Source organism: Pipra filicauda, unplaced genomic scaffold (genome assembly GCF_003945595.2).
Source record: "Pipra filicauda isolate LSUMZ 115617 unplaced genomic scaffold, ASM394559v2 scaffold6_size6359152_pilon, whole genome shotgun sequence".
NCBI lineage: Eukaryota > Metazoa > Chordata > Aves > Passeriformes > Pipridae > Pipra > Pipra filicauda.
Window position 1 is genome coordinate 3,252,371 of NW_024104865.1, and position 24,955 is coordinate 3,277,325.

The window sequence follows — 24,955 nt, forward strand, 5'->3', positions numbered from 1 at the left end:
AACTGTCAGAGCCTTGACATCTGCTATTGATGTGTAAAAGCAAAGCAGTTCACCTCCCTCTGTATAAAAGTACAAGCTTATAACCAAAGCAGACAAGGGACAGTACAAAGCAACACACAAGATTTTGACCACAGAAGAAAATACTTCCTTGGACATGCTGACTAGTTCTTTTCATTGGCAAATTTTAAATACAAGGCTAGAAATCAATCTTGTAACTGTAAGCACTTTGTGTACTAGAGGCCCATAAGCTGCACAAATGAGTCTAGAGGAAAAAGCTGACAGCTGCCACTATTCTAAAGACAGCATTATTTATGCCAGGAACTTGACCTTCCAATGCAGATCTGAAGTTTTCCCCCTAGAAAGAGGTAGGACAGCATTATTCAACATAGGTTTCTTCATCAGGATATTCTACTCTACAATAGCTCTGCAAAGAATATAAGGTTCAGTTCTGTGTTCTTGCAGTGTAAAGCCTCTTTAGCATCCCTATCAGTTTGACAGATCATTTTACCACCTGACATGATCTTTTACAAAAAAAAAAAAAAAGGCATAAAAGCAATAAAATTGTCAGAGGGGCCAGTTTTTGTTTTGAACTGACATGTCAGACCTACAGCACCACAGGAAATATGTCAGAGCATAGATATCTCTGTTGTTGGTATCACTTTCAAATCAGCATTCTATACACTGAAATATCTCCTCAAGAAGGTCTGGTTTTGTAGACTGAGATATGCTCATCTGTGTGTGTACACACACAACTTACATATGCCTATACCATCAGCAGGACAGGTGAATACTTCTATACTATTTAATAGTTCTTAGATTGGGCCTACAAGTAATAATAACAGAAGTCAAAAAACAAGAAAAGAAATTTCAGAGTGTTAAGTAACTGTTCATGCTGCACATAAAACATATTTAAGATACTTAACTAAAACATCAAAAATGTTCAAAAGGACTACCCGTGTATCTAGAACTTTGCCTTTCAAAAGACAGCTTGCTATTTTCAAAGACAAATGTAGGATGAAAGCGCAGCCATTTCTGGAACAGAGACTTACAAAACCTAGCAGGTGTGCAGAAGCCTGTGCTACATCACAGGAGTAACAAGCCTGAACCAAAATGGCAAAGTAAACTATGCCTTTTAGAGCAAAAACTAAAGGACCTTTAACATCCCTTCAGAATCAGGGTCAACAAGAGCTCACTTAAGATATACACAGTTACCTGCACAATATCTAGCACCAGCATCTGGATTTCAGCCTATCTTTCTAGGGAGAGAGATTTCATAGAATCACCGAATACCCTGAGTTGGAAAGGATCCACAAGGATCATCATAGTCCAACTCCCAGCCCTGCACAAGACCACCCCAAGAATCACACCGTGTGCCTGAGAGTGTTGTCCAAATGCTTCTTGAACTCTGTCAGGCTTGGTGCTGTGACCACTGCCCTGGGGAGCCTGTTCCAGTGTCCAACTACCATCTGGGTGAAGAATCTTTTCCTAATAGCTAACCTAAATCTCCTCTGACACAGCTTCATGCCATTCTTTTGGGTCCTGACACTGGTCACTAGAGAGAAGAGATCGGTGCCTGTCTCTCTGCTTCCCCTAACAAAGAAGTTGTAGACTGCAATGAGGTTTCCCCTCAGTCGCCCTCAGGCTGAACAAGCCAAGTGACCTCAGCCATGTCTCATATGGCTTCCCTTCAAGACCTTCACCATCTTCATTGCCCTCCTTTGGACACTAAGAGCTTTCCTATATTGTGGTGCCCAGAACTGCACACAATATTCAAGGTGAGGCTGCCCTAGTGCAGAGCAGAGTGGGACAATCCCCTCCCTCAACTGGCTGGCGATGTTTTGCCTGATGCCCCCCAGGACACGGTTGGCCCTCCTGGCTGCCAGGGCACTGCTGACTCATATTCAACTTGCCATTGACCAGGGCCTCCAGGTCCCTTTCCATGGCACTGCTCTCCAGTGCCTCATTACCCAGTCCATATGTACACCCAGGGTTGCCCCAGCACAGATGCAGAATCCAGCACGTGTCTTTGTTAAACTTCATATAGTTAGTGATTGCTCAGCCCTCTGATTTGTCCTGGGCTCTCTGGAGGACCTCTCTGCCTTTGAGAGAGCCAACAGTTTCTCCCAGTTTAGTATCATCAGCAAACTTACTCAGTACGCCTTCAAGTCTTGCATCCAAATGGTTTAGGAAGATGTTGACAAGAATTAGCCCTAAAATGGAGCCCTGTGGAATCCCACTAGTGACCTGGTCACCAGCTTTATGTAACCCTATTCACTGTAACCCTTTGTGCCTGACCCATGAGCCAATTGCTCACCCACCACATGATGTGTTTATCCAGCTGTGGGATGGACGTTTTGTCCAGAAGGATTCTGTCAGAGACAGCAATGAAAGCTTTACTGAAATCCAAAAAGATTACATCAACTCACTTCCCTTGATCAACTATGTTGGCTACCTTGTCATAAAAGGAAATTAAGTTTGACAAACAGGACTTTCCTCTCACTGGCTGTGACCAATGACTGTGTTGTCCTTCAGGTGTTTTTCAATACCTCCAAGAATAATCTTCTCCATAATTTTACCAGTCATTGAAGTGAGACTGACAAGCCTGTAGTTTCCAGAGTCATCCTTTTTGCCCTTTTTGAGAATCAGGACAATGTTAGCCATCTTCCAGTCAAGTGGGACCCCTCCAAATTCCCAAGACCATTCAAAACTCACTGAGAGATGCCTCATGATGACATCAGTCAGTTCTTTTGAGTATTCTTGGATGAATCCCATCAGGCCCCATAGATTTGTAGTGAGCAGTAAATCCCACACAAGTTCAAGGTCGACTGGGAGTTTATTCTCACAGTCATGGTCCTCCAGCTCAGGGCACTGGGATGCCCTGATTTGAAATGTGGATTTCAAATTAAATCCACATATGCAAAATGGAAGTGAGTTACTGTCACGGTAGAAGATTTATCTTCTGAATTCCCAATCTTGTGCTGTTTTCTCATGCTAGAAAGTAACTCAGTAAACCTATCACTTCAGTCATTTGACTTTGACTATACAGAACAGAGTAATTAGCAAGCATGGGTACATCTTTTCTGTATATCTAAGATCACACCTGTCCTGCAATAACAATTTTTATACACAAGTATAGCAGCCTAGTAATGATCTAGCCTGGATTCTTGGGTTCTAATACCCAGGCAAGCTACAACACTCACATGTGATAAACACTTGCATTTCTCTTACAAATTGGCAAGAGCAGCCACCAGATCTGCCATTCTGCATTCACTAGGTTGCTGCTACATTGATCAGGAGTCTCCCTTCAACTGTTCCCTTAATGCCTAATAGGACTCAGATTTGGGTTTTCTGTTTTGTGGTTGTTGTGTTTTAGAGATTCTAGTTGTTTTGTTTCATAGCAGCAGCAGCGACACTGCTCTGCACTGGGCTACTGCAGACACATGAAGCAACATGCAATCACTGGGGTGGCAAACACAGCCCAGTCATCTGTGCCTCCCAAGGAAGAGGGCAAACCATGACAAGGATGAAGGTCTCAGAGATGGACTTTTACCAGAGACTATCTCCTGAAATGTACCAGCCTATCTAAGGAGACCCACAGAACCACAGCCCCATTTCTAACAATATACAAAAATATGTAAATTGTTGTAACCCATTTAGGCCTGCATATTCTCCAGTCAATATTCTGATTATAATCAAAAGCCAGAAAGTCCCTCCACCAGTGGCAGCAGTTCCTGATCCACAGAAAAAAAATTAATTCATTACTCATCAGAATATTCAGTAAATTACATCTGAGCTCTTCTCCTAAAAAAACACTGAGAAGAAAGCAAGGTTTGACCAACGTATGTCTCACTCCTAAGGATGCCTGATTGGAAAAGACTGCAGATGTAGTGTCAGAGCACACATACGTAAAATACTAAGAGCTGATATATACAGAACCTACCACAAAATTTCTAGGAGTCACTAATTAGCATACAAGTACTCCTTGACATATTAACAGTCAAAAGTACTGGATTAAAAAAAACCCAAACATAAAAAAAGTCAACAAAACACAAAAAAACCCCTCCTACAATCAATCACCACAACAAAACAAACTCTTAGCTAATGCAATTATATAAACTGTGAAAGTTCGGTTTAATTTGCCAAGTTTTCATGAGGTTTTTTTTATGAGCTCTGATCTGCAGGGTAGGAAAACTGATACCAGTAGAAAGCAGCTTCACCTTCTTCCTTGGAGGGAAGCCTGGCTAAAATACACAACATCAGTGTCCCCGGACCCTAGCGCTTTAAATACAAATAAATACATTTTTAAGTAATGTTGCAAAGGGATTCATTGGTGTACTGCTTTTAAAATTGATTTAATAGGAATTCGATACTTGGTACAAAAGAAAGACCCTACAGAGCCAAGACAGGGCGATTTTGTGCAAGCACACTGCTGCCCTCTCCTGGGGTGAATCCGATCCACTCCGGTCCTTACTCCGCACAGCAGATCCTGAAGGAAGCTGCGTCTCCAAGACAATCAGGACTACTCTGGGGGCTAGAGATTTAAAATAAACAAAGTAAAAAAGCAGAAGAGTGAAATACACACAGATACAGAATAAACACAGCAAGCTATTGATCATTATACAAACTGTGATAATTCATCACCTTAAATCCTTAAATTCTACAGCGGTTCATTCCTTCATTTAGATTGAAAAAAAATTTCCCAATAGCCACTGAAAGAGTTGTCAAGCATTGGTTCTGACTGCCCAGGGAAATGGTGGAATCACCTTTTCTCAAGGTATTTAAGACTCGTAGATGTGACACTTAGGGATATTGCTAGACTTAGCAGTATTTGGTTAATGGTTGGACTCGATCATCTTAAAGGTCTTTTCCAACCTAAATGATTCTATGACCTAATGCAGGAGAGCCCAAAAGTGATTTTCAGCATCAACAGCAGAGCCTGTGGGACAGCAGAATATTCTAAGAACTAAGATAAAATGGCAAACAGCAACTTTCACATTCATAAGCACCAAAGAGTTTTGATACTATTACTGCAGAGTAATGCAGAGTAACCATACAAAGTTACACAGGCTCTTAAATTGCTTTGATTTCAGTGGCATTAGAACAAAGATAAATTCTACTGTTAGTCAAAATCCTGCTTTTGATTACCCTTCATAAGCCCAGGGTAATTCATGGGCCTGGGTACACTTCCCATTTACCAAAGGTTAATGAGTCGCCTTATGTAAGCCGAGCTTTAACTGGCAGAATGCAGGTTTAATCCCCAGCAAGCATGAGACAAAATACGTAGCTTAAGCCTCAGCAAAAGAAGAGTTAAGACAAATTGATTTTAATTTTGAGATGCAACTGCTAAGAATGAACACAGGCTCAGGTACTGCAGTTTAGCTGAAAGGCAACTTACTAAGCTGCGGTAATCCTAAACCTACGTTCAAATCACAAAGTCTAATGTTATTGACAAAGTTTGGTCTTCACAGAATGTTTTAAAGCAATTCACAATTGTATTTTAAACTTAACTAATCACCTAAATAAATATAGTCTGAACATATGCATTTAATGGACTACAGAGGTATAAAACCAGTCCCTCAAATCACAGAAGCAGAAAAACAGCTAAGGTAAAGAGAGGAGACGATGGCAGAGTGCATTCCGCAGGGCAGGTGGCCTGGACCTGTTCACGAACCACCTTGAGATGAGCAGCATTCCACTGCTACCAGCCCAAGCATAGCCAATTCCACAAACCCAGACTGAAAACAACTGATTGTATAGCAGTTCTCAAACTGAAAGTCACCCATCCCTTTTGGGCATAAGCTTCATGAAAGTTAGCATTGCTGTGCAGCAGTAGGACATCCTACAACTCCAACATGAGCACAGCCTGCAAAACACACTCAGCATTAGGAAGGCCTCAGCTGAGTAGCGGTATATCCAGTTTTGGGGAACACACTTCAAGAAAAGATGTGTTCTCCATGGAAAGGGTCCAAAAAGGAAGGAAGAATCGAAGCTAAAAGTTGTCATCTATAATATCCTAGTGAATTAGCATTCTTTAGCCACTCTTTAATCTAGAGGACAAGATTCAAAAGGAGACAGCATTTTCACATTTTCAAATATGGAATACAGTTGCAGAGAGCAAGGTAACAAATTGTTTTCTATATCCACAGAAGGTAGAAGGAATAGCAGTACTGGTTTTAAATTGCAGCAATAAGGTATTCAGGTAACACATCAGGAAACCTTTCAGTGAGAGATAAAACAATCAAAATAAACCAAACAAAAAGGCTTTAAGAAGAGGTTAGACAAACAATTGTTAAAGAACAACGTAGGCGTAAATGTGTATATTTTATTTGTACATTTTATTAAACACATACATGGGAAACCAGTTATCTCTGAAATATCTTCCAGTCTATTCTTTATGACTTTTCATAGTAAATATCTGCAATAGAAGTGATAAAACAAATTATTTAATATACTTCTTCCCTGATGATAACTATTTCAGTGGCATGAATCACACAGCTTAGAAGCAGCATATTGGTCACAGAACCTGGAATGTTGCTCACTGGCACCAGAAATTAAAAAGATGAAACAAAGCCAACGAACAAAGCAGAGAATAAGATTACTGTAAAGCATTAGACATTCTGGATTATTATCCACAAGCCAGCAAACACCAGGAAAAAAACTTTCCCTGGAACATTCCACAGATGTCTCAGTAGGAAATTCACATACAAATCATCAAGTACCAATACTATATCAATCATCATTTTCAATCCAGTCTTCACCAGTGACAGTATTAACAACTTAACAGTTCACAAAAACTGTGATGCAGCTTTCTATAGGTGCTTTTACTCTTCCCCTGTTACTGTATTAAAATTCAAAATTATCTTGCAGAAGCTAAAGATCAGTATCGCTAAACCACTATGAGAAACAGACCTAATCAACAAAATATGCCTTAGAATTAGACCATGCTGGTGGTCTGCCTTGTAAAGACAAAGAAATAAGAGTTCACAAACTAGGTGATTTGTGCAGTTGTTGATATCTTTAAATTATTCCTTTCCTGGGCTACTTTAACTCTAAGCATTTTGAGCTGTAAACATAGACCATGAGAGTGAGAAACAGAAAATACTATCTCCCAAAAACTACTCTCCTGCCAAGTGACAACAGCAAACTAGTGCAAAGTCTAACCATCCAAAGGAACAAAAATCTACTGCCTTTTTTCCAGTACTGGTCTTTTCTTATTTAAGTTATTAAAGTGACAAAAAGAAAAACCCTATCTTTTTGGAAGCAAAAAGGCTAAACTCGTTTCTCCACAATTTTTTTGTTAACTATAGCACACATTTTGTTTTAACCTTAATCATCCATTAAATGAACAAACATTTTTACCATACTGGTTTTAATTTTTTCACCTCCAACCTGCTGCATAAACAGGAAGGGGAGGAGGAAGGCCACTGTACAAAAACAGCTTAAGGGCACCTTTAATCAGTGATTAAGAAGAAAAGGGGTTTACTACGCTGACTTCAAAGAGAGGGTGGTTATCATTACACCCTTTGTTGCTCTGAGCAACTGAGGAGTTGCTTCTGATTGCTGCAGCCCCCATTTTTCCCTCCCACCTTGTCCAATCGCTGCACACCCCCCAAAGCTGCCCCAGCACTCGTGTCTCAATACCACCCATCCAGCTGTTTGCTGCCCAGAAGTAGAAGGCTAAAAAAAAAAAAAAAAAAGGAAATTAATTATCAAGAGGCCTCAGCCAGGAAGGTCACTTTAGAGAGAGCACCTCTCTTTTTCTAAATTCTTGACAGCTGCCCAGAGCCAAAGGACGGCTTGTAGGCACCCAGCGAGAAAGAAGCAGCGGTACCCTTTCGGTGCTGGCACCACTCAAAGCACGCCACAACCAGCCACCCCCAGGCTTTCTCTTCTCTGCCCTGCATTGCTTCCCTACCGTGCTAAGCGACCCTTTTTTGCCCAAAAACTCCATCCCCGCACTCCAGAAACCCTCACGCGCAGCCACCTCATCCCGCAGCCGCCCCGGAGCACCCGGCACAGCCCGGGATCCGGCCCCGCCCCCCCGCACGGCGCACGCGCTGGCCTGACCTCCTGCGGTTGGGCGAGGGAGCTGTCCGTCAATCGGCGGGCGCGGCCGCGGGCCAGTGAGGCGCGCCGTAGGGGCGGGGGCGGGGCGCTGGCGGCAGGGCGGGCGGGGCGCGGCGCGGGGACGACGCGGTGAGGGACGGGCGGGGGGCCCTGGGGACGCGGTGGTGGCGCGCGGCCGCCGCTGCCGTCACTGTCCTTCTGCCTCCGGGGTGTTTGGCCTCACCGACGCGAGGAGAGCCGCGGGGCTGGTCCCGGATCAGCGGGGAAGCCGACAGGCGCAGGGGAGCGCCCGTGGTGCGGGCGGTCGGCGGGCCTGGTCGTTACAGGATATAAGTGGTTGAAAAGAGGTCGCCTTAGGAGACCTGCCTTGTGTGTTGGAGCGTTCCAGGCAAGCAGAGGTGCAGCATGTGTGTATACTTGCTTTATAAGCAGAAATGAGGAGGCATTACGGGCGAGGCAAGGAAAAGCGTGGATGGAGCGGTCCCAAGCACGGCCCCCGCCGGCACAGGAGATCCCGTCACGGCAACCGCGCCGGAAGGCGAGTACCCGCACCGTGGGCTGGCAGGGGTTCAGCCGTGGCGTGTCATGCCTAATTAAATCTGCAGAATGGCGACTTTCTAGGACTATGAGGGTATATCTGAGAGCTATATCTGCCATCCCTAGTGAGAGTGGAATTGCACTGATTTCTGGAAGTTTACTATATATTTACAACTGTACATTGATTTTAAGCTGAGATGTGGTTGCGTGAGCTAGTCCTTTCAGGTGTGCATGGTCGTCCCTAAACTCTTCACCAATATGCAAAGATAGTTCAGGGAAGAAAAATGTCAGTGCTTCATTCTAACTGCCCGTTTATTTTGTGCCTTAGTGTCTACTGGTGTAAAAACTGTCATTAAAGAATCTTCCTGAATGTTTGAAAGCACGTTAAGTAATGTGGTAATAGTACCATATCTAGCAGATCAGGAAAATTAAGCAAAGTTTCACCAGCCTTGAAAACTGATTCTTTCAGAAAAGTGCGTTTTATACTTTAGAACTTATACTTGCCTGTGTTGGAGCTGGTTTTATGGTTCTTTTTCATTCTCATATTCTTTCATTAGTGCCTCTTGCAGGACGAAAAGATGTCAATCCTTTGCTTTAATGCGCTAAATTTTTTTTATTATACATACTTTTAGAGAAAGAGACACACATATATGAGTTGCCACATTAGTTTCACTTGTATAAGAAGGGTTAGAAACACAAACGGGCCCTCGTTCAGTGAGTATAGAATTAAAAGAATTTTCTTAAAGAGTTTTAAAGTTAAGTGCTTGGGTTTGATCTAGGGTGTTTTTGCCCTTGTATATCTGTTGTGTTCTTTAACTATTTTCAAAGCTGTATAATCAAACAGCAGTAGAGCTGGTATTAGAACTAGAATTTCTTTATTGTTTTGTTTTCAATAAGTTAAAACTCTTGCAAAACACCTTCACCTACGGTAAAATTGCCCAGTTAATCTTTTGCCAGAAAGAGTTAAAGGTGCTTGCAGAATCAGCAGCCCCCTCTAATGTTTTAGCAAGTAATTTAAGGCTTTTAGGATGCCTTTATTTCTAATGTTCTTGAGAGGTTTTTAAGCTGAATATTTTCATTGTTTGATTTTCATAGTTTAATGTATGGTGACATGCAGAGTGTGCTTATCACAGCACTGCAAAACAGTACTCCAATTATGTCAATAATAATCTGCTTTCTAGATTCTTTGTGGGAAATGTGTAGGACAGTTGTGAGTCTGTCTTGAAGGCAATGCTATTTTTTTAGTCTGGAACAGGAGGAACCACAGACCCCAGTGAATGCAGGTCCCAGCAGCAGTGGAGATCCTTCTTCATCCAGTTCAACACAGAACTCTGTAGTAGCAGGTAAGAGATGGTGTTTACAGGTAAAAAAGTCAGTTTCTATATGCTGATTGAAGGAAAAAAGTAGTAGTAGCTGCATTAATAGTCTGGTGTTACAGGAAAGTAATATCAGGTGATATAAAAAGATATAGTGAGTGAGGATCTGGAGAACAGGCCCAAATCACTTTCAGGCCCAGAAGTGCTTCTCATGTTTAAAAATTTGTGTGCTTAGCCAAGCTGATATAAGCTGAAAAAAGAGAAATTTCTTTCTCCCTCCAGAAATGCTGCTTTGGGAAGAAAATTAACTACTAAGGAAGCAAATAAAATAAGAAAGCATGTAAGAAATTACTACTTGTATCCAGTTATTCAGTCTTTTGAAAGGCACAATGATCCACCACTTTGGAGAATCATCTCTCTTTATGCCTTCAGTGTATTTTGTAGTCTGTAAGAAATACACTCTGGCTAAATATTTGTTCATTAACAACAAATGATGAAGTATCAGTGCTGTTGAGGAAGATGTCCCATTTATGTTCTGGTTTCCTGACTCATTAAATAGTGCTAGCAAAAGCTACGCCTGTGGAAACGTGTATTTCTCTGCAACAGGAGAGTCCTGAAAACACCTCTGATTCTTAACAACAGACAAAACCAGAGGGTTTTTGTATATCAATGTTTTATGTTGTGATTGTGTTAGGAGATGTATCCTGCAAGACATTTATTGCTATGTAATTAGATTCTGTGTACTAAATGTAGTGTGCTTTTATTACCTTTACCAATTCATTGACTAACTTTTTATTTTTCCTGACCTGAATAAGTTTTGGTCACTGAACCTAAAATGAAAATTCTGGTAGTAGATAAAGTTTTAAATAAAAACTCTCGAAATGAAATGTAACAATTGCCTCTTCTGAATAAAATCCTTTGTCTTGAAACAATGTACCATTATGAATCTGTCAAAGTATTTTATCTGTCTGCCTCTGAATTCACCCAGACAATGAAGCACTAAAATTGAATATTTCTCATCTCAATTTATCCTTGGATAGGGAGCCAAATGTACTCTTGATTATATCTAAATCTCTCCTATGTGTTGAAGAAAAAGTATCTTGTTCTGGGAAGCGAATCACTTTATTTTGGTTTGTGTGATACCTCACTGTCAATTTTTTTGCTGCTGTTTGGGACTGTCCTACCTAGTTTTTTAACTAAGAATGTCCCCTCATGATTGATTTATGAAGAAAGATCATTTTTGTTCTGCAGCAAATCCTTTCTTCTTTTGCTCTTCTGATCTGTCTGAATTTCCTCTTGGTCAGTGGTGACATCCCTTTTGTACCTGTGTAATGGCACTGCATTTGAAAAGCTATAATCTTTTTTTCTCCTGTAAGTGGCTCATCTATTCCCAATCTGTGTATCATACTTGGGACCTGTTGGGAGCAAGAGCTTTGGGTTTTGTGACTGACATTCACATGAAGACTTGCAATATCAAAGAGCCATAAACAAACTTAGTTATCCATGTGATTTTGTCACTTTTTCTCCCCCACCCCCCAAGAACTGCCAGGATTTTATTATGACTCAGAAAAGAACCGCTATTTTCGCCTGCTGCCTGGACATAATAACTACAACCCACTCACCAAGGAGAGCATTCAGTGCAAGGTGATGGAATGCAAAAGACTGAGACTCTTAGAAGAGGAAGAAAAACAAAAGAAGGTATGTTCTGAAAAAGATTGCAATTAGGCTTTATTGTACTCTGGCCCAGGACAGCTTATAAACTAAAGCCTTTCAATTCTGACACAGTTCGATTTCTTTTTTGGCTAAGAATGTATAGTTCTTGAAGCCTTTTATTTGACTGTTCCACACAGGAATGAAATCAAGTCATTACAAACAAAAAACCTGTAAAAAGACAGGAACTGTGCTCAAAATTGCAGTTGTCCAACAGTTACATTTGAGTCAGAACACTGGATGCCAGGTTTCAGTATGCTGTCATTTGGAATAAGTGAGCAGTGTTCTTTTCCTTAGGCAATTAAGTGCTCCAACCAGCTATTCAGCTCTTTAGTCTCCACTGTGAAGAACATTTTGACTCTCACATGATTGCTTTGTCTGAACATTATAAAAAAGATTTCTTACTCTATAATTCTGCAAAGTGCTCTATCCTTTGGTCTCCTCAGAAAGTGTTTGCATGAAATTTTAAAAAATTATGAATCATAGAATGGCTTGGGTTGGAAGGGACCCTAAAAATTATCTAGTTCCAGCCCCCCTGCTGTGGGGGAGAATAGAAACGGAATAGAAACTGAATTGCAGTTCAGTGCAACAGTAAGACTGCATGCTTAGTAGCAATGTTGTTGCGATAGAATATTTTGCTGTATAATAAGAATTTAAGGTGTTATAGCAAAGCCAGAAGGTGACTTCACACCTCCAGGTGGTACTGCTGATTATGTAGAGTGAAAACAATGGCTATTGTTTTGGGGTGTTTTTTTCTTCAGCTTTTATATTTATAGAAGCACCCCACATTTCACAGGAATATATTTTTGTCTGCTTACTGTAGGAGACCATGGAGATGGTGCTGGAAAGTGTTTTATAGATGTTCTGAAAATTTTAATTTATGTAGGCTAAAGGAAAAAGTTACCTACATATCCCAAACATCTAAGACCCACAGCCATGTTCGAATCATAAACCAGCAAATAACTGAGTAGGTTTCCATGTTATTCTCTTCCAGAAAACAACAAGGGCTGGACTGAACTCATCTGTGCTGTTACAGAAAAGGCAGCTGGGTTTGCTCAGCTCAAGTTATTGCAGGTACAATGACTTGATTTGCCCTCTGTTTTCAGTGCCAAGTTCTGCTGTTAGTGCAACTGTTTCTGTCAGGTTTTTTTGCATTTCTTCTTCCATTAGGAGAAGGAAGGATATATTCATTAAAATTAGCAAAAAGGTTATATTCTGTTCTAATCAGGTTACTAAAATGATGAGAATTCAAATGGGAAAGTTGTTTCCCAATTTCACTTCCAAAAAAAATTCACTTTATATGTGCACACACGTATGTATATGAATATGCTGGTTTGCCACATTGTGTTTCAGGAATACAGCACAGCTTTTCTTTGGATGGATGCCTTTCAACTGATGTGACCGTTCCCCTTCCCCCCAATTAGAATAGATAAGGTAGCTCAGATCCAGTAACAGTGCAGAAGGCAAGTTAAGTTAGTGACTTCTGTGGTGTTGTTTCTGCTACTAAAGATGTGCTGGGCTTTAAAATAACAGGATGAAATTCTGTGAATGTGGAAGATGCACATGTTCATGGGTTATATAAGTTAAATTTTAGCATGCTAGTTATTCAGGCATTTTCTCTTCTGTGATTGAGAAGCAGTTCTATATGGTGTCCAGAATTCTTTTCATAGGCATTAAACTCAGGCTTACCTGAATTCTCATCTCTTCAACCCCCTCACCCCCCCACCTGTTTTTACAGGCTAGTCCATGAACTAAAAGTGAACTGCATGCAGAGGAGGAAGATAGAAATTCACAGTCCAGATTCCTCAGTTGCTGGAACCAACAATTTTAAAATCATTGTGGTATGTTATGAGAAATGATAAGTCTTTAGGATAAAGAGAGCTTATCTTCAGTGAAAATTCAGGCTCTTGTAATCAGATCACATTGACCTAATTTTGCTTTCAAATATGTGTTATTCCTGTTGTGTCAGTTCTTAAAATCTGTGCTCAGTAATTTTAAACAGGTAGGGAGAGGCTGTTCCTTTCCGATAAAGGAAAATTATAAAAAAGGTTGGATATGACAGTGATTTTTATATTTTTCTTTATCTGATCAATATGTTCTTTTGGAAGTAAACAGGAGTTGAGTGGATCATTACTGTGGGACTGGGAGGGCAAGTGGAGAGGATGAAGAGAAAAAAGAAAATTAAAGAGAAAAATTTTGGGAGTGGCAAAGCCTGTGGTCCAGAGGGTCTATGTAAACGTCAGTATTCATTTAATGATCTGGAGCAAAATATCTTTCATAGGCTACATAGGAAGCTTTCCAGGACCATCTCCTGGCCTTGTAAACAGAAAACTGCGTAGGTAGCCGAAGCCAGAAGGGAGTCGGAAATTTAGTGTCAGAAAAGTTAAAATGTAGCACCAGCCTATTTGCTGTGATTCAACAGCAGGAGAATTCCATGATCGCTTTTGATAAGGTTTAAATTTTTGTTTCGTGTCCTCTACCAATAGCAGTCTTTGCTTACCAGTCAGCCAGTGTAAGTGTATAGAGCTGTTAAAATTGGCAAGATCATTTATTGTTAGCCAAGGACTAAATCCTTTTCTTACCCCTGTGTTTTCCGTGCATGTATGAAAAACTGAGTTGGCCACTGATTTTAGAGGTGAATGGAAAGCAGGTGGTGTTAAACGGATCAGAATTAATGTGTTGTTTCATTTTAGACCTAATGCAGCTCCCTCAAGCTGTTTTTCCTGTAAGTTTCCAGTAAGTGTGACCGGTAAGCTTTTATTTTACAGGCAGATGTTGCTTGTGAACGAATATTCACTGTGAACGATGTAGAGCATGGAGGATGTAAATATGGTATCATCAATCTCAGCGGTTTGGGGAAGGAGTCTCTCACTGTGGAGATGTATGACAACCTCTACTTCACAAACCGCAAAGTACTATTTTCTGTTCCTCCTTCCTTTGGTTATTGCATTCTCGGAATGCCATGAGCCTTGGGAGGCTCAGGCAGAAATGCCATGAGGGTTGGGGAAGGGGTTAGGAGAAGAGAAGAGAAGAATGTACAAATGTGAAGCTCGGATAAACACAGAACCACAGTAAACTTGTCTCGGAAAGTCCTCAGTACCAGTGATAGTCCTCAGGAATGTTATGCTACAACTGGGATGCAAGACTAGGTAGAAGCTTCCAAGGATAGTGCTTACTTCAGATTTGGACTGTAGCTGGGAAAACTACCAGAAACTACCAGGATTTGCATGCTTCTTAAAAATAATTTTGGGCAAATGTGTTTATTTTTAAACATGATACATATTTGAAACAGGCTTTCATAATCTCTTCATGCTCAGATTCTTTTAAGGATGGTCTCTTGAGTAATAGGATGTGCTTGGTGCCTCAGTCTGTGTTTGGTCAGAGTTCTCAGTGCTGTTCTGTCATTACAAGAGGAGTATGAGGCTAAAATGCTCGTGCCTCTTACTGAGCTATGTAGTGGACTAAGGAATTGTGCCTAGTGCCTAATTTGGTGTCATCTTTGCATGGAAATAATCTTTCATTAATTGAGTAGCCGATGACAAAAATAGTATGTCTTCTTGTGTCTGAAGGTGAATTCTGTGTGCTGGGCATCATTGACTCATCCAGATTCTCATGTTTTATATCCTTTTAAAAAAAGCAAAATTGCAGTTCAGCTTTCTCAAGTCTGCATCATACTGCACAGAAGAACTAACTTCCAGGAATCCCTCTTGTGTAGTTGTCCCAGCAAATAAGTTTTCTGGAAAACAGAGGAAGTTATAAAAGTTGAAAGGTGTTGGAGTTAATGAGACAGATGTATGGTTCTATGATAGATATATGTAGAACTGTTCCAGTGTAATAGTAGATGAAAGACCATCTTTTCTGCCCTGGAGAATTCCCACTTCATTAATAGTGTATGTAAATGCTATATCCAAAATGACCTCATGTTTAGAAATTGGCTGAGGCAAAAGAATAGGAGCAGAGGGTTAAAGCAACAACCTCTCTCTGAAGTGAACCTCTTTGAAAGTGGTTGGTTTGTTTCTGTTTAAAAACATTCCCACATTGATTGGGGAGAATGGGAGCAATTCATTGGCATCATGTTCTGCAACTGTCAGCATGTTCTGTAGGTCTGTCTCAGAAGAAAAGTTGATGGTAGAGGAAGCAGTAATGGATAGTGCAGAGCTCAGAAGAGAGAAAGAAAATGGAATTTTGACATGGGAGATAGCAGACAACAGATGTGCTATTAAAATGCCAAAAGAAATTACATAGTAAAATATGGAATGGCCCCTGGGAAAAGCCAGGCAATTCCAGACCGACCCATCAGAGGGCAGGAGCTCACCATGCGTGCCCACGGCTGAGGAGGAGTTTGTTATCAGATGGTTTGGTGGGTTCAAGCTTTCCTCTAGTCGTGTTACAGATTTACCCCACTGAACTTGAAATGCAGCTTTCAAATTCTGTTTATACCTGGTATAGTCTTCATAAAATACTTAAATGTAATCTAAATTGAGTCTTCCTTGCCTCACCAATGTATGCTCCCCTTTTTCCAACTTATCTCCGTGAAAAACAGATCTATATTAATGCAGTGTCATCAGCATATGACACTATGAATGATCTATGTAGGCCATGCTTTTTTAATTTTCCCCCTACCACTAGTAAGATGTCATAGTATTCCTCTTCTCTTACCTTTCTGGTACTGAAAATACACAAGCAAGAATTTTAGTTCTTTCTAGCTCATTCCTATGAAAGAAATGAAAAGTCAAGACTTAGTTGTAAACTGTAACACACATCAAAAGTCTCAAGAGGAAGTATCGTGAGCTGTGGTTGTGTCAGAACATTTTGTTTTTCTCAGCTATAAATGTTAGGCAGCTTGTTCCATTCTAGGGCGAAATCTGTTTTTCTTAACTCACTTCAGCAAGCTGTGTCTCATGGGAATTGCAGAAACACCAGGCTGTGCCAGTCTGCTTCCAGCATCATTGTTCAGCAGCACTAACCCAGGTAGGGTGTTTTTGTTGGCCTTTCTTCTACAATTTCTGCAGTTATGGTATGAAAAGAGCACAAATGAAAGATTATTTCAGCATTTTCAGTAGTTGGAGAAACTGTTGTCTTGGAAATTGTAAAACAGCATAAGAAGTTGAATGATGAAGAACTTAAGACTTAGTTAACAAGCAGTATTCAAAACACTGGTTTATTTTTAGTTGCTGCAATACTTGACTTTGGCAGAACACCTCACTTGTAAAGTAAACATTTGAGATTTTCCATGAGTAGCTTGGCCTCTTATTAATACTCAGAAGCTACACACAAGAAGTACTCACATTTCCTTATAGACTGTCAAGAATCCCTTCTCATAGCAGCTACTCGAATATGCTCAGTGGATTAATCAAAGGTGGAAAGCTGGTAGATGTCTCAGCCCGTAGCTCCTTGTACAGGCTTATGCTCAGTTGTGTGTCAAGATGATTGTCTGGGAGAATTCTATGTCTGATGGCTCTAGCTGTATCTATATATTTGTTGAATGTTCTTGCGGGCAGGACTTTATTAATTGGACTTTTTTGATAGTTGTTGGAACCATGCTTCTTCAAGTCACAGAGTGCAGTCCTCTAATCTGGTTTCCATTCAGATATGATCAGTTAAGTTTATACAGAGGGAATCTGTGATAGATAAGAGTAATGGACCTATTTTAAATTTTTAATGTCATGCTCTTTGTGCAGCCATTAAAAAATATGCATAGAGTTAGCATGAACTTGAAGAGTCACTGAGCATGCCCAGTTGCTCTGTAGAACATTTTAAGCCCTTCACCATAATTAGATGTTGTGAGTTCCATCAAAATCCTTCTGTCTAGTATATTCTACTGACTGTTAAGGTATTTCCAAGTTTGACCCACTTCACTCTCCTAAAGAGTTGATTTGTGGGAACCTTGCTAGGTAGCTGCCAGGAGCAAAGTAGAACTTATCCTGTCTAAAACTATGTTATCCATCTGCTCTTAACCATGTCACCTCTGCTACCTGACACTTATGTATGATTTGCCATGAAGGAAGTGAAAACTGAGGACTTAGTCTAGTCTACTAATTGACATAAATTTTATGCAGGAGCTACATGAGTAAAGGTCAAATCTAGTGTATTGTTACTTAATCAAACTTTTTTTTTTTTTTAATAGGCTGGCCAAGAATTTTTAGGCTAGGCTTTGGCTAATCTGTAGCTTATAAAGTAAATGTTTTTTACTATAGCCCACTTGTCTTTAAAAATAGCTTACTTAGTGCTGTGAGGCGAGTGTTACTTTTCTCTTTCCTGCCATGGTCAGCCCTCTGACTACTGAATAAATTTCACAATATCATCTATTTCTCAATATCATCTATTGATATATATAGACTGTAGGTGTCCTGCTTACAGCCATAAAGTCCCACTTCTGTTTCCTGTCTCTTGAATAGCAGAGGGACACTAAATGGGTAACACTTTCTCTGCTTCAGATTGAAATGTTAAAAGAAGTATGGCAGTCTAAGAACCTTTCTGAGTTATCATTCCGTCCTAATGTTTTATGAACACTTCATGTGTTGCTCCTCTCTTCCAGGAGATCGACCTGGAATGCTGTGCAGTTTCAAGATATCCACTGCCTGGTCCTGTGCTTGGTGCCTGAATCCCCAAGCAGACAACTGCTTCAGCACAGGTGATCTCTCTGCAAGGCTAGCAACCCCCTCTGTCTCAGTGGGAAAGACTTATTGAATTCATCTCCCAGCTGCTACTTGAATTACAGCTAAATTAACATAACCTGTCTTCCTTAGGCCTGACACGACGAGTTCTTGTGACCAATGTAGTGACAGGGCATCGACAGACGTTTGGAACCAGTAGTGATGTGTTGGCACAACAGTTTGCCAGACAGGTAAGGAGAACATACACCCTTCATTTTTTCAGAGCGCTGCCTAATTCATGGGCTCTTTGTTCTATTTGTGATGGGGCTCCTCACGCTGTACAAAAGGGTGTGATGATAGCTACTGTTGGATGGCTGTTCACAACAGAGCTGATGCAGTCTGATGCTTGCACCATTGAATAGCAGCAAAAAGATCAACTGATTACTGTGGCAACAGAGGTAATTTTTGTTAATATTACAGAGGTTAAAAGAAAACAAAAGAAGTACAAAGAGCACAGTAATAATGTGTTGTAAAGTTGTTTTGGTTTTGGCAAATAACCTCATTTTGTTAATATTCAGTGTATTGCCTCCGCCAAGAAGGAGAAAATTCCCATAAAATACTAATGGACTTGTTCACAAAGATTTAGTGAGAAGGGTGAAATCAGAAAATGAGAATTCCAGTTTCTGTTTTGCTGTTATGTTAGACTAAGTTCCTACTTACATAGCCAAACTTTTACAGCTAAATAGTTGAGGTTTGAAGGAAACTAATGAGTCAGCTGAAAAACGTGGCAGCATGTAATAAAAATTCTGCTTCTTAATGCCTGTGTTAAAATAATTCGAAAACTGCACCACAGAGCTCAAAAACGTGACACAGATTCTGTCTGCATACCTTGTAAGATCCTTACAGATGTTACATAATAGGCTTCTTTCTCTTGGACTCTTCCAGACCCCAGTCCTTTACAATGGCTGCCGTTCAGGTGAGATTTTCAGCATTGATGTGCGTCAACGTAACCGAAAGGGACAGAGCTGGAAAGCAATTCGTCTCTTCCATGGCTCAGCAGTTACATCTATTCACCTTATGGAGGCTGAACATTATCTTATGGCAGCAGATATGGCTGGAAAGGTATGGTTTTGTTGTGTTTAGGATATGCTGTTCCTTTTACTGTCTGGGCATTGACAGGTGCTTATCCCAGTCCCAAGGGCAGATACCTGTTCTTAGTACATTGTGTGGAACTGAGTGGTAGTTCCATATATGGATCCTCTTCCAGATCCACTGATTTATCATAGAATGGTTTGGGTTGGAAGGAACCTTAAAGATATTCTAATTCCAGCCCCCTGCCATGGGCAGAGATACCTTCCACTAGCCCAGGTTGCTCAAAGCTTCACACAACCTGGCCTTGAACATTTCCAGGGATGGCGCATCCACAACTTCTCTGGGCAACCTGTTCTAGTCACTTACCACCTTCACATTAAAGAGCTCGCTAATATTAATCTAAACCTACCCTCTGTCAGTTTAAAGCTATTGCCCCTGTCCTATCAGCCATTCCCCCTTGTCCTATCACTACATACCCTTGTAAATTGTCCCTCTCCAGTTCTCTTGTAGCCCTCTTTAGGTACTGGAAGGTTGCTTCTCCAGCCTGAACTCTCTCAGTCTGTTATCACAGGAGAGATGCTCCAGCCCTCTGATCATCTTCATGGCCCTCTTCTGGACCTGTTCTCAGAGGTCCAACCATTAAGTGCTCTCTGCTTTAACATATCCTCTCTCAAACAATTCCTTCAACTTGCAGATAAAACTGTGGGACCTGAGAACAACAAAGTGTGTGAAGCAGTACCACGGTCATCACAATGAATATGCTATTCTCCCTCTGCATGTAAATGAGGAGGAAGGACTTCTTACAGCAGGTGGGTGGACTCCCCCCTCCTCGTAGACTGTGTGGCAGTGATTTTCTTATGCCTGAGAGGCATTTCTTAGCTACAGCTGTTGGAAACTCTAAAGCTGTTAATTCTTTAAAATTCAGAAGAAAGTTAGCCTTAAACATACTGTAATATGCTATGAAAATTAAGAAATTATGTTATGCACACCTACTGTAATCACTCCTGTGTAGCGCTTAACAGCTTTATCTGCTGTGTCCTGCAAAAGTCCCATTATCCTTTGTACAGTACATCTCAAGAGTAGAGCAGAAAATACTTGATTTTGAAATTCAGGGAAACAACATGTAAACAAACATTCTGGTGATTATATAGAGACTAAAGAACGTGTATATGTTTAGTTGGTAGTTAAGTGGATAACGTGGTGACGGACTGAAGCACTGGCATGTAAGCCAGACTCCTTGTAAACTGTCTATACCACTCAGGTTCATTTTGAATATACTTGGTTACAGTCAGATATTTTTAATATTATTATATTTGGGGTGGGGGGAGGAAAAGTAGCAATAAATGAAGCAAAATCCCTAAATCCTTATAGTATAGCTAAGTTTCACAAGGTCACTGTAAAGAGAGTGACCTTCTCTCCTTGGATTTGTCAATACGTGGCAGAATAATGAGAAGATTTTTTAATTTGACTGAATGTTTCTCCCCTTTTTTTGCTTAGGAGCTTGATAAAGAGAAAGCACTTTAAATACTGATTTATCATACCTTTAATTGCCTAATAGGAAATGTACATTTTTCCCACTTTTGCAGTATTTCTGTTTCATAAAGTACAGATAAGCACTTTGCATCTAGTGTGTGTAGAAATAGTCAGGGTGTTTTCCCCATAGACCTTCTGCTTCTGTGGTGATACTCTTGCAGAGCCATGTAAAGTAATTTTTGTGTAATGCTGAATTTTGTTGTTTCCTTTCCAGTTGGTCAGGATTGCTACACCAGAATTTGGAGTCTCCATGACACCCATCTGCTTAGAACCATCCCTTCTCCCCACCCATCATCCAAAGATGCCATTCCTAGTGTGGTGTTTTCTTCAAGACTTGGGGGTCGCCGAGGAGTTCCTGGCTTACTCATGGCTGTCAAACAGGACCTCTACCACTTCTCCTATATCTGACACAATACTCCCCTCAGACCTGGTCTACAAAGCTGCCAGTCTATACATGACTTCAAAAGTTTTACATCAGTCATCAAGCTATTGAGTCATGTGCTGCTCTTGAATCTGCTTTACCCATCTAATTCTGAACCTCCTTCAGCAGGTTTAGCAAATCTTGCTGTATAAATCTCAGACCTCTTGTAAATAAAACCTGAATATTGATTAACTCTGTAGGCAATATTCAGCCTCTTTGAAATCTAACTTTAAGGCCTGTGAAGCGGGTAACTTTAAGGGTCGGTGTTGTGCTAGCTGATTTTGCTGCCAAGAGACTGTTCTAACTTAATCCTAGTTTAGTCATAGGTAGCTGTGGTTACATCCACCTGAGCAACTAGGCTGGCCCAGCAGAGTGGATTAGCAGAGTGAAGCAGCTGGAGTTGAGAAGCTGACGCTTTAAGCGTTCTGGGGCTTTTTTTTTGGAGTACCTTTGGTCTGGGTTCTGCTTCAACTGCCTCTGCTACATCTATGGTCAGAAGCAGTCCAAGGAATAGCTGTTTCCTCACTCACAGTGTTGGTCGTTTGAGCTGGGCCATACTAAACTTTGTCCTTTTCAGATGATGGTAGCATGCTACTGTCCTGCCACTATTCCCTTTAAAAAGCAACAGGCATAGAACAAAGCCCCTTTTCTGGTCCAGTAGCAAAGCTAAATGTCCCTGTTGATTTCTCATAGTGCTTCCTACCTAAGCCCACATCCTTAACATGGAGTTTGATCAGCAGACTGGAATGGCAGGCTTGCTCATGCAGCTGTAGCTGGACACAAGCCCAATCTGGACAGACCACACCCTCTTTAGGATTTGAAATCACCCATGCAAAGTCAGGGCTTTTGCATACAGAGGTACAACTGGGCCCTCAGCTACAAAGTTGTAGCACTAGCTCCCAGTAACTGGGTGATACCATATCTGTATTTGAAAACAATTACTCTCCCAGGGAGCCTCCTTACTTCTAGCTCCTGCTTGGTAACCAGTCTGGGTTGGGCAAGACTGTCCTGCAGACAGTATCTGTAGGAAGCACTGACAGGATCAGGAACCCATGGGGGGTAAAGGCTGATGAACGAGGATGGCCTTCACAGGAAAGATGCACTGCGCTCAAGTTTTCCAAAATTCTTATTAAAGGAGTGCAGGAACCACCTTTTCATCCTGGGATCCACTTAGAGCATTTAGATGTACAACTGATATGTCAGAAATGTACTTTCCATGGGGTCCTGCCAGGTCAGCAAGCGAGACACAAATGGGTTATAATCACACCCAGGCTGCATGGCATGTCCACATGGAGGCTGTGTCCAGCTGGCTCAGGGAGGTGGCTGTGTCAGAGCAAGGCTGGGCATCTGCATTCCAAGTGCCTTGTGACAGCAGGCATAGGCTGCACCTGCACACACAGATAAGTGTTGCTGCTGTCTACAGGTGTGGCCTATTGTGGGGCATACCTAGCACAGCACCCTCACCTGGGATACCATCTGGAAAGGGGTTAACAGTGCTGGGCATCCTAGGAAGGAAGGGGCTTTGAAGTCCCCCACTAAGCAATCCCGTTTCTGCCCTCAGATAAAAACCACCCTCTTAGGCATGTTACAAAGGTTTCTAGCTATTTCATTTCTTGAGATATTATTCTTTTGCACCTAAAGGTTCTGGCCAGAGCAACCTATTTAGGGAGACATTGCACCCTGCCCCTTTCATCCTGATGGCCCATCAGGTTTGTTCCACCTCACACTGGTGCATATGCAGGGAAAGCTCTTACTTCTACTCCTCTTGAGCCAGGAGTATTTGGAGTTTAAAAAGTGGGTTAGTAAAACTGTTCAATCCGTCACAAAATGTTTTTCCCAGACGAGGAGAGTTTCAGCTGCAGCATGGGCACAGCACTGTTAACAGGGATGAGGCACTCAAGGTTGTGGCATGAGCTCCCTAAGAGTTCATCGAGGACTTGGTGGTGCAGACAATCCATCCCTCTGCATCCCTGCTAGTGTCTTGAGCTCATTGAGCACACTTCACAAGTGTGTCTCTGGTTTCCAAAAGGAAGCCTCACAAGTGCCCTGCAATGCAAGTCCTATGCAGGGAGATCCCCTTCCCAAGCCCCATGCAAACCTGACCATAGCCTGGGGAATTTTGTTTGTTTCCAGTGGATTCCTCTCCCTTTCCCTTTTTCAAGTGACTTTGAATAAGAGAGAATTATTCAAATACAGGTTCCAGGAAGGGTAGGCCCTATTAAAAACCCTCTCTGACCTGCAGGGCTCCACATTTAGTTCTCCTGTTCTTTCACAACCTTCAGGTGTAAGCAATGTGCTGTTCTAGGAAACCGTTCTCAGCAGCTCTTCTTGCTCACCAACACTCCAGTGTTGTGTGTGGTGATCTCCTTCCCTTCCTTTGTATTTCTTTTACCCATTAATCTATATAGAAGACAATAGAGCAGGAAAACTCTCCTCTTGGGAGCAGTGTAAGACTTTACAGTGTGAATATACTCTATATGAAATAGCTGTTGCAAGGGTAGTCAAGATGAAAGATGAATCCCAGCAAATATTTAAAATGGTTTCCTCCCTCTCTGAGTATACATTCAAAAACCCCAAATCTTTCTTCTACCCCATTAACAGCCAACTTCTGTTTCCCCAGGGTCAGACTGAGCTGTCAATTCCTTACAGCTATGGCTCCCCTGATACATCTGGCTTCAGCATTCCTGTGCAGAGCCTCCTTTCTCATACAAAACAGAGTGGATGCTGCTCACAGTGTACTCCGTGCTGCTCCTTCCTTCCACAGACATTGTTTATAAGGCACAGGAGTCTCCTGTTCTCCTAAATGGTAAATCTTGCAGGCTCTTCCCATTCCCTCTACTACCCTTTGATAACCAAGAGACTCAATTCCTGGCTTGCTTTTTTTTTCTCAAGTCAAGTAAATACTTGAATTTGTCTTGATTGGTTATGTTAATTTTCTACATTTTCTGTTGCATGCACAGTGATTAATGTACACAGCACAACTTTCATAAGCATTTGCATTACCTTAGTTAATAATGCATACTGCAACTAAGCATCTGCTCAGAAACAGAAATGTAGTTAACCCCATCCCACTGCAGACTCCTAATGTTACATCTGATTATCAACTCAGAGTTGCAACATACTTTATATTCATCTTCTTGCTAGTAAACGTGTGGTTCAAACCCTTGCAGGTAGCAACCTACAAAGATCATGAACTCTCTTAAACCAGGATTAATTCCAAAATTTAAATTAAAATTTAAACTCTTTTCAGTGCTCTTAACTCCAGTAATGCCTGTTCTGCAAGAACAAGACTGTACAACAAATATGCCGTTACCGTGGGAAACACAAACTAGGAATTGTGGCAGAAAGGCAACTTACATAACTGAAGATAATTTCTTTCCTTTGTTCCCTTTTAGGCAAAACTTGTAAAACAAAAGAAAATAATTTCCTTTCTGTCCTTTCCAGGAACAAAACGTACATACATGTCCCTGCAAACCCACTCACCCAATTAGTGCTTTTGCAGCCAGCACTTCTAATTAGGCCTGCAAGAGCTGTAAGAAAGGAGAAGGGAAGCAGGGCAAGAAGGAAGGCAATTTGGCTTCAGTGACAACAGCAAGCAGCCTGCAGGCAGTGGCTGAAGTATATTAAAACATCTATTCCATTATGCAGCAATATCAAGACCCTAAGGTAGTTAAAAATGAACT

The 24,955-nt window shown here is 41.2% G+C and overlaps 1 protein-coding gene and 1 long non-coding RNA gene across 3 annotated transcripts; one reads left to right on the forward strand and one right to left on the reverse strand.

Moving 5' to 3' along the window:
- Nucleotides 1-2,814: 2,814 nt before the first annotated feature.
- On the reverse strand, nucleotides 2,815-8,026 carry LOC114002454. The gene is made up of 3 exons (XR_003545871.2): nucleotides 7,916-8,026; nucleotides 6,351-6,415; nucleotides 2,815-4,531 (listed from the first exon to the last, which is right to left on the reverse strand). It is a non-coding gene; the product is annotated as an uncharacterized LOC114002454 (long non-coding RNA).
- Nucleotides 8,027-8,221: 195 nt separating this feature from the next.
- Nucleotides 8,222-21,469, forward strand: DCAF4 (DDB1 and CUL4 associated factor 4). Of its 2 annotated transcripts, XM_027749209.2 has the most exons (13): nucleotides 8,222-8,605; nucleotides 9,850-9,947; nucleotides 11,461-11,618; nucleotides 12,625-12,704; nucleotides 13,369-13,471; nucleotides 14,399-14,542; nucleotides 15,200-15,249; nucleotides 16,522-16,601; nucleotides 18,169-18,264; nucleotides 18,380-18,477; nucleotides 19,172-19,348; nucleotides 20,013-20,127; nucleotides 21,066-21,469. In XM_027749209.2, the coding sequence occupies exons 1-13, from the start codon at nucleotides 8,502-8,504 to the stop codon at nucleotides 21,257-21,259; spliced, it is 1,497 nt and encodes a 498-aa protein (XP_027605010.2). In that variant the 5' UTR covers nucleotides 8,222-8,501; the 3' UTR covers nucleotides 21,260-21,469. The 2 variants fall into 2 exon arrangements, with proteins under 2 accessions (XP_027605010.2, XP_027605019.2); XM_027749218.2 differs by lacking the exon at nucleotides 14,399-14,542 and having other exon boundaries at nucleotides 8,223-8,605.
- Nucleotides 21,470-24,955: the final 3,486 nt, after the last annotated feature.

Bases quoted from the DNA above. Each gene is read 5' to 3' on its own strand.
- DCAF4 (XM_027749209.2), top strand. From the start codon at position 8,502: ATGAGGAGGCATTACGGGCGAGGCAAGGAAAAGCGTGGATGGAGCGGT. The intron at 11,619-12,624 runs GTATGTTCTGAA...ATTCTCTTCCAG, and splicing joins AGGAAGAAAAACAAAAGAAG to AAAACAACAAGGGCTGGACT. The intron at 18,478-19,171 runs GTAAGGAGAACA...GGACTCTTCCAG, and splicing joins CACAACAGTTTGCCAGACAG to ACCCCAGTCCTTTACAATGG.